This window comes from Triplophysa rosa, linkage group LG15 (assembly GCF_024868665.1).
Source record: "Triplophysa rosa linkage group LG15, Trosa_1v2, whole genome shotgun sequence".
NCBI classification, from domain to species: domain Eukaryota; kingdom Metazoa; phylum Chordata; class Actinopteri; order Cypriniformes; family Nemacheilidae; genus Triplophysa; species Triplophysa rosa.
The window spans coordinates 18,113,202-18,130,502 of NC_079904.1; the positions used below are offsets into that span (position 1 = coordinate 18,113,202).

General features: G+C 46.2%; 1 protein-coding gene across 1 annotated transcript; it reads left to right on the forward strand.

Annotated features, from left to right (window-relative positions):
- The first annotated feature begins 1,386 nt into the window (after positions 1-1,386).
- On the forward strand, positions 1,387-17,301 carry si:dkey-86e18.1 (uncharacterized protein LOC557342 homolog). Its single transcript, XM_057352789.1, has 6 exons — positions 1,387-1,472; positions 1,656-1,696; positions 1,786-1,860; positions 8,869-9,058; positions 16,370-17,074; positions 17,165-17,301. The coding sequence occupies exons 1-5, from the start codon at positions 1,406-1,408 to the stop codon at positions 16,786-16,788; spliced, it is 792 nt and encodes a 263-aa protein (XP_057208772.1). The 5' UTR covers positions 1,387-1,405; the 3' UTR covers positions 16,789-17,074; positions 17,165-17,301.

Consider the following 17,301-nt stretch of genomic DNA (forward strand, 5'->3'; position numbering starts at 1 on the left):
CTAATTCAGTTAAATTTTATTTATATAGCGCTTTTCACAATGCACACAGAAAAGGTAAAACACAGTACAGTGCATGGTGTTTGTAGAACAAGTAAGATCATTCTAATAAAGCAATGTTAATGGAATTTACCGAACCTTTAAGATAATCTAATATTGCAGTCTCCCGGTGAACAAGCCAACACGGCCCTGTGGCGAGGAACCCAAACTCCAATGATAAATAAATGGAGAAAAAACCTTGGGAGAAACCAGTCTCAGCCGCGAGGGCCAGGTCGCTTCTGACGTGTCACAGCTGCACTGTGACTTTGACTAAAAGTTACTGAGTAAATGTTTACGAATAACAAGGAGGGCTTATTTAATTGTGATTTAGGAAATTTCATTTGTTGTTGGAACCGTTTAGGTCTCATTTTGTGACCGATATCAGACAACAGAGGAATGTTATAAGCGGAAAAAACAGAAAAGGCAAAACACATTAGGTTAACTTAATAGTGTAAGGTGTGAATATTTATCAGCCTGATAAAAAGAATCTCTATCTTCAGAATTCAAAAAGCAGATTTGTAATGTATTGGAATGCCTGTCATTCAAAAATAGCACACATATTTATTCAAATTGATCATAGTGTAATCCTCCCTGCATATGTCCCTGACATTTCATATGAAACTTGAAAATGTATTTATATTGTCTTTAAAGTCTGTATTGTATGTAGTAATTTTCACTTAAAGTGATACTTCACCCAAAAATGAAAATTCTGTCATCATTTACTCACCTTCGAGTTGTTCCAAATACATTTATTTGTTCTGATGAACACAGAGAAAGTTTCCCATAGTAGGAAAAAATACTTTATCATTGTTTTTGTTCGGTTGAACACAAAAGAAAACATTTTGAAGAATGTTGGACAGCAAACAGTTCTAGGGCATTTTTGACTACCATTGTTTTTTTCCTACTATGGTAGTCAATGGGTGTTGAGATCTGTTTGGTTATATGCATTCTTCCAAATATCTTTCTCTGTGTTCATCAGAACAAATAAATGTATACACATTTGGAACAACTCGAATGAGAGTAAATGACAACAGAATTTTATTTTTTGGGTGAAGTGTCCCTTTAACATGTATTCTATTAAAAGCAATTTACAGTTTTGTCAATAGGTGTCACTCAAACACAGCATATGGCACCTTCGAAAGGATACGTATTAAAACACGTGAGACTGTCTTTTACGGAGATTAATACGTTTAAAATGTTAAATGAACACATACAACTTTAAAATAAGTAAAATAGTAAATATATACATTACATATCCATTCTTTCAGCGCTTATTTGAGATTAAAGGGTTGATGTATGTCAAAATACCGTGTCATGTGACCGCCGATCCAACATCACATGATTCCCTGTTGCCGGAAATGCGTTTGGAATGGCGAGAAACGAAGAGAAGCAGCTTGGAAAATTGAATCGCTTGTGGCTACAGAAAGAGAAAGAAGGTAGGAAAAGAGTCTCAGGTTATTTTAACCAAGTGAAGTAACGCTAATGTAAAAGTTTTTAACTCCACTTCTTATAAAGTTTGGTATAAACGCCTTATTACCAATGATGTTCGCTTGTACATGGTCATCATGTACAAATCATTTATCACTTATTTTCTTCGTACTGTATGTTTCTTTTTCTAGAGGGTCGTATTATAGATATCCACGTGCCAAGGCCAAAACTTGTAAGGAGAAACGCAACACACAAAGCTCTAGTTCTTTTTACGAGACAATTACAACCAATCACCTTGCTAATCCATGCTTTCATGTGCAGGGGACGTTAAATTCAGTGGAAGCCGTGAAGAAATGGATTCCGAGCATTAAGAAGGAGATAGAATACTATCTGCAGGTACTGATCATGCACACCTAACATAGTGAAGAAGCTAGCTGGGGCCACCTATTCACATATCTATTTTGGTCTGTCCAAGCAGATTGCACCTTCTGTAGCTCATTCGCTTTAAACATTTCATCATCTTTTCTTAAACAGGCCTAATGCATTAAAAAAAAACTTTCACCAATATGTGCAAAGGTATGTTTTCTGAAAAAGGGTGCAGAAAAAAACAGATTCTGTTAAATATTCTGAAAGTAAACATCACACTGTCTGTAAATAAGATGAATATGAAAATATGTTACAACAGCATAATGCTCCTAAACACCTCAACATCCAAAAACGGATGCTGACCTAAAATGATCAAAAAACTGTGGATAAACCTCATAAGATCTGTGCAGGTAAGACATATAACTGAAAGACTCCTAGGTGGCTGCTAAAGCATTTAAAAGCTGTGAGGTCAAGGACTAACCATGCATGTTGCCCAAACTTTTGCTTTAGACATTTTTCTTTCCTTTTTGTGCGTGTGTTTTACTTAAAAGTATGAAAATATTGCACAATACATTATAGACTTTGTAGCACCATTTTTAGACTATGTAAATTGGGTCATCTTATTGATACAAAATAACAGAAATTTTAACCAAGGATTAGATATCATTACATGCGTATGCTGTGTTGTTGATGTATTAATAAGCAGCGCAAAGTGAAACAAGAGTGTGGCAACCCACCCATAGTTTTGATACTGATCTTGCAATGCTTACATTTCTCACACAATGCAGAAAGCTGAATTTACAGTCAGAATGATAATCAACCTTTCACATCTCTGCAGAAGGCACAGATTTCACCAGTTTTTCCAAATAATAATAATAGTGTTTCCACTGTTGCATGTCTAATGAAGGTTTCACTACAGTTGTTTGTTCTTTGGGAATGACGAACTGACAAAAAAAATGTTAACAGCTTGATGGTGTTAAACTGTCAATTATAACCCTATAAAAGAGAGCTATGCAAGAATATGACTATATTGTAATGCAATATATTGCAGTTAAATGTTAATATTTATATAAACTAAGCTGCACATTGTATGTGAAATGATTTATTACCAGTAGTTTACATGGAACCATATAGGTTGTTACACAGAAATAAATGTTTTTTTTAAACGTATGCAAATGTATATGAAAAAACATCTTTGATTAGATTTAATAGCACATAAGTAAAAAAGCTTACAAATAACCTGACATAGTTCAACAATTTGCTGCAACCTGGTCTCATGGGAAATACGTACCTCTGTACTATTTTGCAGCAGGTACATATTGCAACCCGGTATCACAATTTCCAACAACATTAACGTTAACAACGGCATATTATATTATATTGGGGTGTCATGATTTTTTATTTAATCAGACGTCGTATCTTGTGTACGTTATTATTTCGTACGCACAATTTAGACATGTTTGAGCACGTAACCCGACCCCGCCCTTAAACCTAACAGTTTGTTTATTATACAATTTAAAACACAACACGTAACATGAAGATACGGCTACATATGCTGTTTATTAAAAAAGCGCAATTATTCCAAGCTTTCGAGGCTAAAATCCCCTTATTCATCCGCCATAAAACTCTGATCGGACAGCTGCGCGCAGTGACATAATTCAAAACTCCACGGTGTGAAAAATTATGTCCGCGTCGACAGTGAAATGGCAATAGGCTTGTTCGACTTGATGCGGCGCCGAAGATCCGACAAGCGGATGACATCAAAGTACCGCGAGAGCGATTCGAAAAACGATAAAAAAAGTTTGCTTTCGAATCGCTCTCGCGGGACTTTGATGTCATCCGCCTGTCGGATCTTGCGGCGCCGCATCAAGTCGAACAAGCCTATTGGCTCTCGCGTGTCTTTTGACTCGTTGCGTCATTACGCTTGCTAAATTATGAAACGCCATTGGCTGTCCTACTCCGATTACGTCACGCACAAATGCGAATGCGTGCATTCCTGGAGCGCGATCGTCACAACAGTCAGTGATTAAAACCTACTGTGCTCACACAACGATATCGTACGGCTTTAGAAGACTCGAGGACTAGAAGACGTTGGTCAGTGTTTGCAATAAATACCTGTCTCTGACTTCTATTTCTTTGTTGCGTGTTTATGTGGTTGGGAAGTGGGTAGTTTTAGGTTTAGGGTAGGAGTGGGGTTAGGTGCTCTAAAATATCTATTGAAGTGCAAATAATAAGTATTTATAAAATCATTTCAGAGGCAAATCGTGACACTAGACAGGTTTCCATTACAGATTTGCGCAAAATCTGACAGTACTGTAAAACATCAAATGCAGTGTTCCTCAACTTGCTTGCTTGTACTGTAAAAAAGCAAAACATAGGAGTGATTACTGTACTACTAAATTTTCATCAACTCTGTCTTGTGGATTTGGCCACAGGTTCTCATCTACATCACAATGGATGTTTTCATTAGCCAAACATCTTTGAAAAACCTTCGGGCATGGTGAATCCAGGCCTGACACTGGTCTGCCATGATGTCATTGCATGTGTCATCCATGGCCTGGAGATGAGTGACTTGTTCATGAGGCCTATCATAAAGCTTCCATCTCCATGTGGAGAAAAATTCCTCAATCGGGTTAATGAAAGGAGAGTATGGGGGTAAATACAGGGTGGTAAATTGTGCATGGGCCTGAAACCATGCTTGCACCATATGAGTATGGTGGAACCTGACATTATCCCACACAATGACATAGGTCACGTCATCAGCTCTACAGACCTGATCAAGCTCATCAAGGAAGGTTACAAGGAGAGCTGCATTATGTGATCCAATACGAGGTCTGCGTCCCACCACACCATCTTCTGATATAGCCGCACACATGGTAATGTCGGCCCCACGTTGTCCAGGTACTTGGATGGTTGCCCGCTGGCCAATGAAATTCCGACCTCTCCTCCTTGTCTTGGCCAGGTTAAAGCCTGCCTCATCCAAATATATGAATTTGTGATGGTTGTCATCAGCATCCAGCTCCATCACCCTCTAAAAATACATTTTGGAAAGAGATTTACTGATTACTGTAATGTAGAATTTTTAGGGAATTTTACAACAGCCATCTTGAAACTGAACATACCTGAACATACTCAGTCCTCATTTTCTTCACTCTGTCTGCATTTCTTTCAAAAGGCACACGGTATAGTTGTTTTAAAGACACCTGGAGCCTTTTCAGCATGCGTGCAATAGTCGGCAAACTTATGGATTTCACATTGTTAAACATGTCTTCATTGTCCAAGATATGCTGGCGAATTTCTGTAAGGCGAATATCATTTCTGGCCCGAACCAAATGGACCACAGCCTGCTCTTGTTGGTCAGTCAGAATTTTGCCTCTGCCTCCCCTATTTGGCCTAGTCTCAATTCTACAGGGAACATTAAAGTAAGAAGACACTTGGTCACATCACCTACTCTGTGATACACATTGGTATGCGGTCATTTGACAATTGAGAGTAGCATAATGTTTAGTGCATGCTGACAACTTAGCGGTTCTCATTGCGGAAAGTTCTGATTGAGGCCACGGTTGACCTTCTGAGGTTTGGTTGTATCATTGTAGCCGCCTCAGTCATTGTCATCCCATGATTTATGACATGGTCTACAACTATTGCTGGGATTTCATTGGACACTCTTTGCTGTTGCTGCCGCTGTCTTGGTCTGTGGCCTTGTCCTCTACCACGTTCCCCCACACCTCTCAAACGAGGACCACGACAACCTCTCAGAAGGGGTGCTTGTCCCCTGCCATTCCTTTGACCAACACGTCTTCCTCCCACCACTGCTTGACCTCTATTGTGACCTGGTGATGATGATGAAATATTACATCCATAGATAATGTAGTGTAATTGGTTCATGCTCCACGCTAATTGGTGACAATGAATCTCATATTGAAACTTTCATGATCTAAACATTGAATATTGTTTGTCTGTTTCCATACAACTATGCATTAAGAGTAATGCAACAGTTATTTATCATTTTGAGCAGTTGTATCAAATTGATAGTTGGATCATTGTAATGAAATGAATAGACACTCATCTGAAATTGAAAAAAAGTGTTAGAGTTTTGAAAAATGTGCATTTTGATCATTGGTTGTGAGTTTTGTGTCTAGAGTTTTGAAAAATGGTGTCTGAATAAAGGTTCTGAAATTAGTGCCAAAGTGATTGTAAAAACTGTAACAATGTTATGCGATTAAAGTGTATTTTCATCTCGCGATAAGTCATTCTGGCCATACTTTTTCTTTTTAATGGCAGGTTGCAAACCAACTTTAGTGCATAGTGCAACCTGTGATGAAAGAGTGAAGAGAAATGTCTATATTTCCTTATATATTTTCATATTACATCACTGTTCCTAATAAATCTCCATACTCCACTAACTCGTTTTCCTGCATTTGAGCCACCATATAAGATATTCAACTTGAACTTGAATTCCTTGCATCCTATCTTTCCAAATGTTTGCCAAAACATACCGCGAATGGTCATGTGACTTTTGTACGCCGCGTGACTTGAAAATACGACAAAATGGGTTTCCATTGCAGTTTTGCAAAATATGCCTTTATACTGCCTGAAAAAAACACCTCATGCCAGAGTGAAAACGTTTTTGTGATACATGGGAGTTTTTGTGAAATTTAGGTGTTTCCATTGGGCATATTTTCAGTGTGCTGTTTCATTTTGTGCATTTTGAAGGGTAATGGAAACGCAGCTACTGACACAGATTCTCTAGAGCAGGGGTACAAAGGGGGGGTCGCAAGGCCGCAAGATGATTTCCAGAAATATTTTTTTTTATTTTTAGAAATAGCGTATGTAATCAATAAGTGTAAAACATAAAAATATGAGTTAATTTAAAAATAAAACCAGGCAAATAAAAAGCCATCAGCCTTAAGAATTTCCTCCCCCTCGATCATGACCCCTGAGGTGATTACGTCACATTAACGACATTAGCAACCGCATTAGGTTAGGTACAGCAAGTCCATTTACAGCACCATGTTAAACAGTCCCATGTGCACGCAGATTATTTTTCAGGCTTTAAGTTTAGGATATTCTTATTTGTTGAAAAGAAACGTTGATTAATATCGACCAAAGACAACGCAGGGCGGCCAGCGCAGGAGGGCGGAAAAGCGCCGCAGTCAGAGAGGCCATCGTCCTCAGGCACGAAAAGAGGCACATCCATCAGCACTCGAATTAGTTTGATGAAATTCGACTATCTGTAGTAATAGTTTATGTATAACAACAAGTAAAGTAATGAGTATGAGTATATAATTATAAAATAATATTATGTTAGACTGTGCTCTTTTGTATTGTCATTATGCGCGTTTGGGTAGAATAGGTGCATAGGTTTGTATACTTTACCCACTTCTGAGGATAGTGGGGGTCTTAAGTCACTGGCATTTTGGGGGTCGAGGGCTGAAAAGTGAGACCCCCACTATCATCAGAAGTGGGTAAAGTATACAAACATTGTGCGCAACTGCGCATGTGCACTTTGACTTATGATATATGACTTTATAGTTAGGCTATTTACTCATTATTTTACCTGTTGTTATACATAACCATTGAAGTATTACTACAGATGGTCAAATTTCATCAAACTGATTTGAGTGCTGATGGATCTCCTCTTTATGCAAACGCCGGCCTCTTTATGTACCTGAGGACGCTTCTCTGCCCTCCTCCGCTGGCCTCCATGCATTGTCTTATACCTATTAAAAATAAGTATTCACGTTGGTGTGTAAGAAAAAAAGAATGAATATAGGCTATTACAAAATGACTGCTGTCTGGCACCTCAATACTTGCATGTTATTTGTGGGGCTTTATCAATCAGTGTGAGGATTGCTGCTGTAGTGAGTAATAATTCGGTCAATGCTCATTTGATCTCATGAAATTATCCAAAGTTTCAAAAATATTGTTTGCCGTCGTCGTGGTACAGGGCTCTTTACAAAACAAAACAAATAACGAAAGTATGCATGGAGTTGTGCCATTTTTGACACGTCGGTAGACTCGTCTATTTGAAGTGCGAAGTTATTACCACGAAGTCGCACAGAAAGCTGACCCCTCACATCTTCTGACATTGTTGCGATTCGACGTTTGACCGTATTATTTGATAATGGTATCTTAGCCAATTGTTTTGATTTATCCTCTCCAAATAATTCCTTGACAATCTCTGTTGCGCATGGCAAAATCAGAGTTTCTGCAATTGTATGCCCATTCTTTGCTTTGCCGATTTTTTCAGCAACTGTATACGATATTTTTAAAAGTTTCTTGTCAGTAGCTGTGACTTCCCTCATCTCATTTTGGGAGTGTGTCAATTCTTTTGCCTTGCGCTCAAAAAATGTCCTGGGCTTGTCGCGATATTGAGGATGAGTTGTCTGTAAATGTCTCATTAGTTTGGACGGCCTCATGCATTCGTTAGCAAGGACTTTGGCGCAGATAATGCACTGTAGCAGGGACTCTTTGCTACGAGAAAATGAAATAAAACCGTAGTTCAGGTAACTATCTTGCTATTTCCGGCATTTCGTATTTCCAGTATTGCTAGCACTGCTAAAACTGCGACACGAATTGGTGGAAGCTTCCTCACCTGGGTCCAGTATGCCTGTGTCATTACTATCAGCTGCTGTAGGTGAAGCAGTGGGACTCGGTCGTTTTTGTGGAGGACGAATTACAAATTTGTCCATTTTTTGGTCAGCCAGGGGATCATGGATAAAATTAGCTAAAGTAATATGATCGTTCTCCTTAATGCTCACTGCTCAACACTTTTCTAAATATGACACGACCCCCCACAGAGCTCGCTGAGGCCCCGTTGTGGGCCGGGACCCCCCTGTTGGGAACCGATGCTCTAGAGGACCAATACGGTTCTTCTCTTTAGCGCCCCCAGTTGACTTTTGTGTCTCAAAACTGTAGCAATATGTACCTGATGGTAAATATTTTGTGGCGCTGCAAAAAGTGTACAGAGGTACGTATTTCCTATGAGACTATGTGTTCCAGATTTGTATTGAGCTGTGCATCTGTATTTCACAGCAGTCTCAGTTGTCTCACTACCCAGAGAGAAAAATAGATGAGTTCCATCAACACATTGAGGGTCTGCAGAGAGAATACAAACGCTATTTGAACAAACTGCGCTTCCTGGACCCCACCTGCAAAACCACACCCTGGAAACCCCGATCATACACCAAAAGGAGACAGGAGCCAAACAACAGTCAAAACACCAGTTAGTTTACAGTATGCTTTAATTTGAATTATCTTTGAGCGCTTTTCCACCATCGCGCTGAATCGTTCTCGTTGCTTAATCGTTCCACTCCGTGCCCATCCATGTCAGCCGGTACGTAAATGGTTTCATTTTCCGATAACAAAAATCTTTAGAATTTAAAGCTAACGTTTCTGCGCGCATTCTATTAGCACGACACGTTAGACAACCGTGCCGAAAATTCCGAGACGAGAATAGTTTGTAATTGTGCTATGACGAACCAGGCTCACATTGAAACGCAACCATAACCGTTTCAGATTGTGCTGAGAACAGTTCAGAGCTATGGTGGAAAAGCGCTCTATGTTTGAGAATGCAGCCATTAGCCCTTGTCACATCACATATTAAAAGTCTTTATTAAGTTACTGTAAGGAAAAAAAGTGTGAAGACAGCCTTTTCAAACATGACAGCACTGGCATTTTCTGATATTGAAGTTGTAACATTACCAGTAAACTATTAAGTAAGAGTACCGGTATGAGCCTGTACAAGTACACCTTCTAACATACAGTACAAGCCTAATACAGTGTTGTTGGATCAGCTGTGTAAACGTAATTGTTTACTGCAAAAATGAAACAACAAATGAACAACAAATACGGACTGCGTATGTTTGGATACAAAGTGATACCCTGTCATGTTTTAAACCTTTGCATCACCTTTGCTTGTGTGAACAGCATATTTTTTGTAACTCTATGGTACAGTATTACTGAGACTATTAATTTACTTATTTTTCTCTTTAATGTGGTGGTAAGGCTTAAGAAAGGTTTTGAAATAGATCTAAGACCTTAAGAGACATTTGGTGCAACAAGAAAATTCTAATATCGGACTTTGGTCATATTCTGGTAATGTAAGCATCACATGAGTGCATTAACCTGATTACTACCAGAATAATATTCAGATCTTTAGAAAACTGAACAAACAATTAAGTTGGCCTGAAATTGTGTCGTGTTGGATGATTTGGAATATCCAAACTTAATGAACATCTGTGTTTGTCGAAAAAAAGATAATTATGGGTTTCATTACAAATAAACAATTGTGAAAAGTTATTGAAGAATAACTGCATTTTACAATTTATCTTGTATGTTATTGTCAGGAATTAAAATTATTGTAAGAGTGAGCATCTTCAATATTTCCAGAATAAAACAAGAAAGAAGAAAAGGAAGTGGTTGATTTATTTAAAACACTGTGATTACATGTAGATGTAGTAAAAATGTCAATAGTTGTTGATCATATTTTAGAATAAAGCCTTAACCGAAATATAGCTTTAAAACAAGAAATGATATCAATGATAATGTAAACGTCTTGGTTACGGATGTAACCTCGGTTCCCTGATGGAGGGAACGAGACGTTGTGTCGAACCGACAGAATGGGGTTTGTCTTGAGAACCTATCATCTTCTGAGTATTTAGAAAAGGCCAATGAAAATTGGCGAATGAAATTTGCATGCCGGGCTCCTCCCCGGATGTCCGGGTATAAGAGGGAAGCCGGCGTGCTCATTCATTCACCTTTGGTCTGAGGAGCCTAAAGCATCCTCCCCCGACCGCTGGGGTGGGCGGCCAGTGTTGTGGCATGAGGGACACAACGTCTCGTTCCCTCCATCAGGGAACCGAGGTTACATCCGTAACCAAGACGTTCCCTTTCTGTCGGTCTCTCGACGTTGTGTCGAACCGACAGAATGGGGTTCCTATGGAAAACGCCACAGCACTGAGCCGCGTCACAATCTCTGCGGAGCGACGTTGACTGGCCTGGGCGAGTCAGACGAACACGCTAGCGCGAAATTATGACCTTCCAGTGGAGAGGAAGGGGGACCCAGAGCTTTCCACAAAAAGTTGGGAAGCCCCCTAACGCCGGCCGTCACGGGCGGAGGCCTGATTCTCTAAATGGCGAGAAGCCGCCCGGCACCGTACGGGCCACTGGGTAAGCATAATTCCCCCTGGGGGAAAAACGCTGCAGAGGCCACTACCTACCGTAGGGAGGAATTAGTGGAGACACCACATGGTCTCACCATCAGGGGAGAACTCATGGGAGGAATGTGCGGACTGCAGGAGTTAACCGCAAGGTGGGAGTCCACCTGGGGAGGTCATGGGTTGCCAAGGTGGGAACCATTCATGAGGATACATCAGACGGAACAGCCCACGGAGGGGGGGTTACCACGTCTGGAGCACTAGGTCCGGTTAGAGCTATGTGGGAGATAACTCAACTGTTCCCCGGCCTAAGGGGGCAGGGCTGCTCTGCCCAGCCTGTCCCCTGGAAGGGTGCTTAGTGATGGATGGAATGCCTGTTCTTTACCCGAGGGGAAAGAAGTGAGGCGGGATCGCCACTGCTCCCCCCGGAGGGGGAAGGGCTTCCGCAGGCGTACGCCCTACCGGCTGCCGGTCCCACACCTTGCCAGGATGCGGGCTGACACCGGTTCCGCGCGTAGGTATTAGAACCTCACGGAGTTGTTAGGCATAGCCCAACCCGCAGCTCTGCAGATGTCTGCCAGAGAGGCGCCCTGAGCCAGTGCCCATGAGCGGTGTGCCTCACTCCCAACGGGCAGGGGCAAAATGAGATCGGTATGCCCTAACGACGGCATCCACGATCCAGTGCGCCAGCCTCTGTTTGGAGACAGCCCTCCCTTCTGCTGACCTCCGAAACAGACAAAGAGCTGCTCAGAGCTTCTGGGCTCTGCGTGCGGTCCAAGTAGAGGCGCCGTGCGCGTACTGGACACAACACGGATAGGTTGGGTCTTCCTCCCCGGTGGGGAGCGCCTGCAGGTTCACCACCTGGTCTCTCGGGAGAGTGGTGGGAACCTTGGGCACGTAGCCGGGGCGGGGTCTCAAGATAACGTGAGAATCCCGGCCCCGAGTTCTAGGCAATCTGTGGACACGGAGGGTGCTTGTAGATCCCCTACCCTCTTGGAGGTGAGCGCCATGCGGAAAGCCGTCTTTATCAAGACTGAGAAAGAGCGGCAACCCCGAGAGGCTCGAAGGGGGCGGGGCCTCTTGAGGCCCGCCACCTAGGTCGCAAGAGGGTACGGAGCGCGGGTAAGGTGGTCACCCTCTCGCGCCCCTTAGGAACCTAATGACCAGGTCGTGCTGTCCCAGAGGCTACCCAGCACTTGGGTCATGATGAGCGGCCGTAGCGGCTACATACATTCCCAGTGTGGAGGGGGAGAGGTTACTCCCCCGTCTCTCTTGAGGACGGGACAGCTCGTACCCGACCGAGCAACTCCGCGGGTCTTCTCGCCGAGAAGAGCACCAGGACGAGAAGAGGCGCCACCTATGGGCGTATAGCCGCCCAGTGGCCGAAGCCCTAGCCTGAGTGACGTCCCAACCGGACCGGGGGTGGGTCACTCAGGATCTCCTCGTCCCGTCCAGACATGGAGACCAGGTTTTGCCTGGGATGCCGTAACGTGCCCCTTCCCCTGGGGAAGCTGTTCGCCAGGGGGAGCGGCCAGGGGGGAGTTGTTGTCAGAGCCTCAGCTCCGAGAACCAAGTCCTGGTTAGGCCGAAGGGGCGTAACTAGTACCACTTGATGCTCCTCTTCCCTGGCCTTGCACAGGCCCTGTGCAATGAGGCTCACTGGGGGGAAGCGTACTTCCGCTTGTCCCGCGGCCAGCTGTGCGCAAGGGCATCCGTGCCGAGGGTACCTCGGACAGGGAGTACCCAAGCGGACAATGGGAGGAGTTCGGGGAGGCAACAGGACCACCTGTGCCTGGCCAAACTGCCCCCAAATGAGCCGGCTGCGCGGGGAGGGAGTCGCCACTCTCCGCAAGGCGTCAACTGACGAGAGAGCACATCGGCTGTCTGGTTCAGGACGCCTGGGATGTGTGTGGCTCGCAGGGAGCTGATCACCTGCTGACTCCAGAGGAGGAGGCGTCGGGCGAGTCATGTTAGCTGCTGTGAGTGAAGAATACGCCACAGCAGCTGTGCTGTCCGACCGGACCAGCACGTGCTTCCCTGCACGAGAGGAAGTCCCTCAATGCAAGTAGCACAACCCACAACTCTAGGCAGTTGAATGCCAACGCAGGCGGGGGCCCGTCCACCGCCCCGACACTGCTTGCCCGTTGCACACGGCACCCCTTAGGGTGTGTCGGCAGAAAAGCGTGTGACCAACGCCTGCTGCCGGTGTGCCACGCTCTCCAAGGAACTTGACTCTGCCGCCAGTGTTGGAGCGGTCGTATATGCATCGACCCGAGGGGGGGCCACCCCCGCCGAGGATGCCATGAATCCCAGGAGCCTCCTGTTACAGGGGGACCGCTGACTGTCTGATCTCAGGCAGTTCAACACTGACCGGGCGCGCTAGTCCTCGCGCCCCCCCCTGGGGGTGAGCGGGGCCGCCCGTGAGGACAGAGTCGAGTTCCATACCGAGAAAGAGGATGCTCTGCACCGGGGAGAGCTTGCTCTTATCTCAGTTGACCTGTGGCCCCACCGATCTAGGTGCCGGAGCACCAGGTCCCTGTGTGTACACCACAGATCTCGAGAGTGTGCCCAAACTTGAGCCAGTCATCGAGATAGTTAGTACCCGCACACCTCCTTCCCAACGGGGAAGGAGGGCGGCTTCCACGACCTTCGTAAAGACTCGTGGAGACAGGGACAGACCGAAGGGGAGGACCCTGTACTGATATGCCCGTCCCTCGAACGCGAACCGTCGGAACGGCCGATGTCGAGGGAGGATCGAGACATGAAAGTACGCGTCCTTCAGGTCGATTGCCATGAACCAGTCCTGACGCCTGACGGACGCCAGGATGCGCTTCTGCGTGACCCTCCTGAAAGGCAGCTAGTGTAGGTGCCTGTTCAGAACACACAGACCCAAGATAGGGCGCAACCCTCCGCCTTTCTTAGGGACAATGAAGTACGGGCTGTAAAACCCGCTGAACACCTCGGCCGGTGGGACGGGCTCGATCGCTCCCTTCACCAGAAGGGAGGCGACCTCCGCCCGAAGTACGGGGGCATCCCTGCCTCTGCCTGAGGTAAAAGGACGTCCCGGAACTTGGGCGGACGTGTAGCGACTGAATCGCGTAGCCGAGACGGATCGTCTTCCTCAGCCCGCCTGACAGTCTGGGGGCTCCCAGAACTGTGACAGGGGACTAGAGGTTGATCTGCTTCATCGCCCCCGCGGAGGGTGGTTCGATGGCTAGCAGTACGGATTCCTTGCCGGGGGAGGCCCCCCGGGGAGGAGATCGGCTCTGCCATATTTCCTGCCTGGCGACTGCGCAGCTCAACGCACTGTCTGACTGAGAGTGCTGAGGGCTGGTGTTTATACTCGACATTGCGCTTTGCCATGACGCAACGTCGAGTTTGCCGTTCACCGTCGTGCAGAGGGTGAGAGCGGCTGTGGTAACAGAGAGAGAGAGGAAACTCTCCTTTTTTGAGAGTAAGTGGGCGCTAGCCCCCCGGAGGGGGCCAGCAGATGGAGAGACGGGGCAGGATCCGTCCCTATCCGACTTCCCAGCGATGTGGCTGGGGTCGGGCCCAATGGTAGCCTCGATCCCCCTGAGGTCTTCCCATGACAGCCGCTTCGCCGCGGCTGCTGATGGGGCGATGGTCTCCTCTTCGCTGTCTCCTCCAGGGGGGGCCGCCTGAGTGGGGGGCGCCAGAGCTGGAGGGCGTTGAAGAGGACCAGGGCTGCTGGGAAGCAGACAGTGCACGGGACTCGACGGCCGAGGCGGCCGAGTTGCGGCACGGAGGACTGCTTCTTACTGTCGAGAACCCTCCGGGGGAGGCCGCGTGCGGGTCTCGCGCCCCCCCGATGGGCGGGGGGTGAGCGGGGCCGCTGCGGCTCGACAGTAACACCAACCAGCCCCCCCTTGCGAGACGGGTGCGTCGAGAAAGCGGACCTTCTCAGCGTTACTCATCTGCGCAAGGTTTGGCCAGAGGAGTTTCTCATGGACCACAAGTGTGGACATCGTCCGACCCAGGGCCTGCGTGGTCACCTTGGTCGCACGTAGAGCGAGGTCGGTGGCGGCGCGGAGTTCCTGCATAAGCGCTGGGTCGGTCTTACCCTCGTGGAGCTCTCTCAACGCCCTGGTCTGGCAGGAGCCATAGCGTGGAGAGAGGAGGCAGCTTGGTCCGCCACAATGTAAGCTCTCGACACCAGAGATGCCGAGACACCACATGCTTTGGACGGGAGTCTAGGTCGAGTCCCCCCAGGTGGCCGCCACCTACGGGCACGAGTGCACCGCGGCGGCATACTCCACCTGGGGGACACCGACGTATCCTCCAGCTGTCTCAACCTCGAGGGAAGAGAGGGTGACAGAACTTTGTTTGACGTGAAACGTGCCGGGAAGGGGCGCTTGGAGCCGCGCTCAAACCCGAGGCGCCATGTAGCCAGCCGCGAGCGCCGGGAGAGGTAGTGCGGGCACTGCAACCCAACACTCACGGCGGCCCGGGAAAGCATGGCCAACATCTCGACGTCCGTTTTTTCCTGGGCTCGACCCCCCGAGGGAGGGAGCCCGAGGAATCGTCGGAGTCGGATGGCAGTACGTCACCCCCCGATGCTGCAAGAGACATCTCATCATCACGCATCGTGTCCGAATACGTGATTGAGGAATAAGACGGCGGACCGTCTCCTGCGGAACGGTCAGACGAGCGAGACGAGGTGTGAACAGTCCGTGAGCCGTGGCTGGCGGATTATCGCTCACAGTAATCCTCATATCACCCTCGCTGCTTGCCATAGCGGACGGCAGGGCCGTAGTCCTGCCACCACGGAACGGGGAGCAAACGAGGTGGTGGCTGAGTCCCGTGGGAACACAGCCACCTGTGACGCAACTTCTGAATCGTCACCGCCCGCAGTGCGGGCAGGATGTATCCACAACGTCTGCCCCAGCGTACTGCAAGCAGGCATTGTGTCCGTCCCCTTCCTCGATGAGTGTGTTGCACCCATGAGAACAGCGGGACAAGCCACGCTGGAGAAATTTGCTCTTTTAGAAAAGGAAATTTGCTCGAACACCTCCGGAACTGCCGAGACACCCAGGGGAGAGTCACTGCAGGAAGGGCCGTCCGCTGTCCACGTCGTAGATTCCAGCAGAAAGAATGATCACCAAGATCGTAGAGAAGCTCACCAGATGCGTAGGCTCTGAAGAACAAAAGGTGAATGAATGAGCACGCCGGCTTCCCTCTTATACCCGGACATCCGGGGAGGAGCCCAGCATGCAAATTTCATTCGCCAATTTTCATTGGCCTTTTCTAAATACTCAGAAGATGATAGGTTCTCAAGACAAACCCCATTCTGTCGGTTCGACACAACGTCGAGAGACCGACAGAAAGGGATTGACAATTATTCTGTCTTGTTTTCTTAGGCAAAAGATCTTGCCTCAATAGCCTAAGCACCCTCAGCAGAGCAGAAGATGTTAATGGAGACACCAACCCAGACGCCACCGAACAGCCAACATCTCATGCTACTGTACTACCCTCTGTATCAACTCCCATTACCACACAAGCTTCAGATCTTCCAGACCAAGACCTCCCACTGTGCTTTGATCAGACCCTGCTATGGGTGGCGGTGGCTAGTTCACGGGTGGCTCTTGTAGGACAGCAACAAGACACTGGTAGACTGACACGTGTGCTGTTCTCCGGCCTGCCCAATCTTCACAGCCTCCCACTGGCACGGAAAGCGGCTACAGAAAAACAACAGCCTTCCAATGCCGAATCACCCCGCGATAAAAACATACTTGGACTCGGCTGCTACTTGTCCTCCTCAGACGAGGAGGTCGACTGACATAATGCATTTTTATCAGTTTCTAACATGTGTAATATTTTTATTTTTTATTTAATTTTCTTGACATTTTTGTTAGTGTGCTCTGTTGAATACATAGAGCTGCTGTCAGTTGATATTCGAAATGTAACTTAAAAATTCATATTTGGTGCATGAAAGTGAAACTTGAAAGTAAAACTTTTTCAAATGAAACCTGAAAGATGTGAAGTTTGTTCAGTTTGTCTTAACCAAGACAATCCAGTCTTTAATCCAGTTTTAATGTGTCTTGACAAGAGAGGAAATGGTTGAGGTGTGGTTAGAGTAGAGATACGAATAGGAAATTACTGATTAACATAATGAAGTATCATAAACAGAAAGTAGAAGCAGTTAACTGTTACAGAAATAAATAAGGAGGCCATTTCTTTACTTTATTTATAAAAACATGCAAATGTAAAAACACCAGTACAGCCATGGATCTGCAAAAAAAAATATATTTTCTAGTTATTTAGAAAACCCCAGAGCCATCGAGAGAGAGAG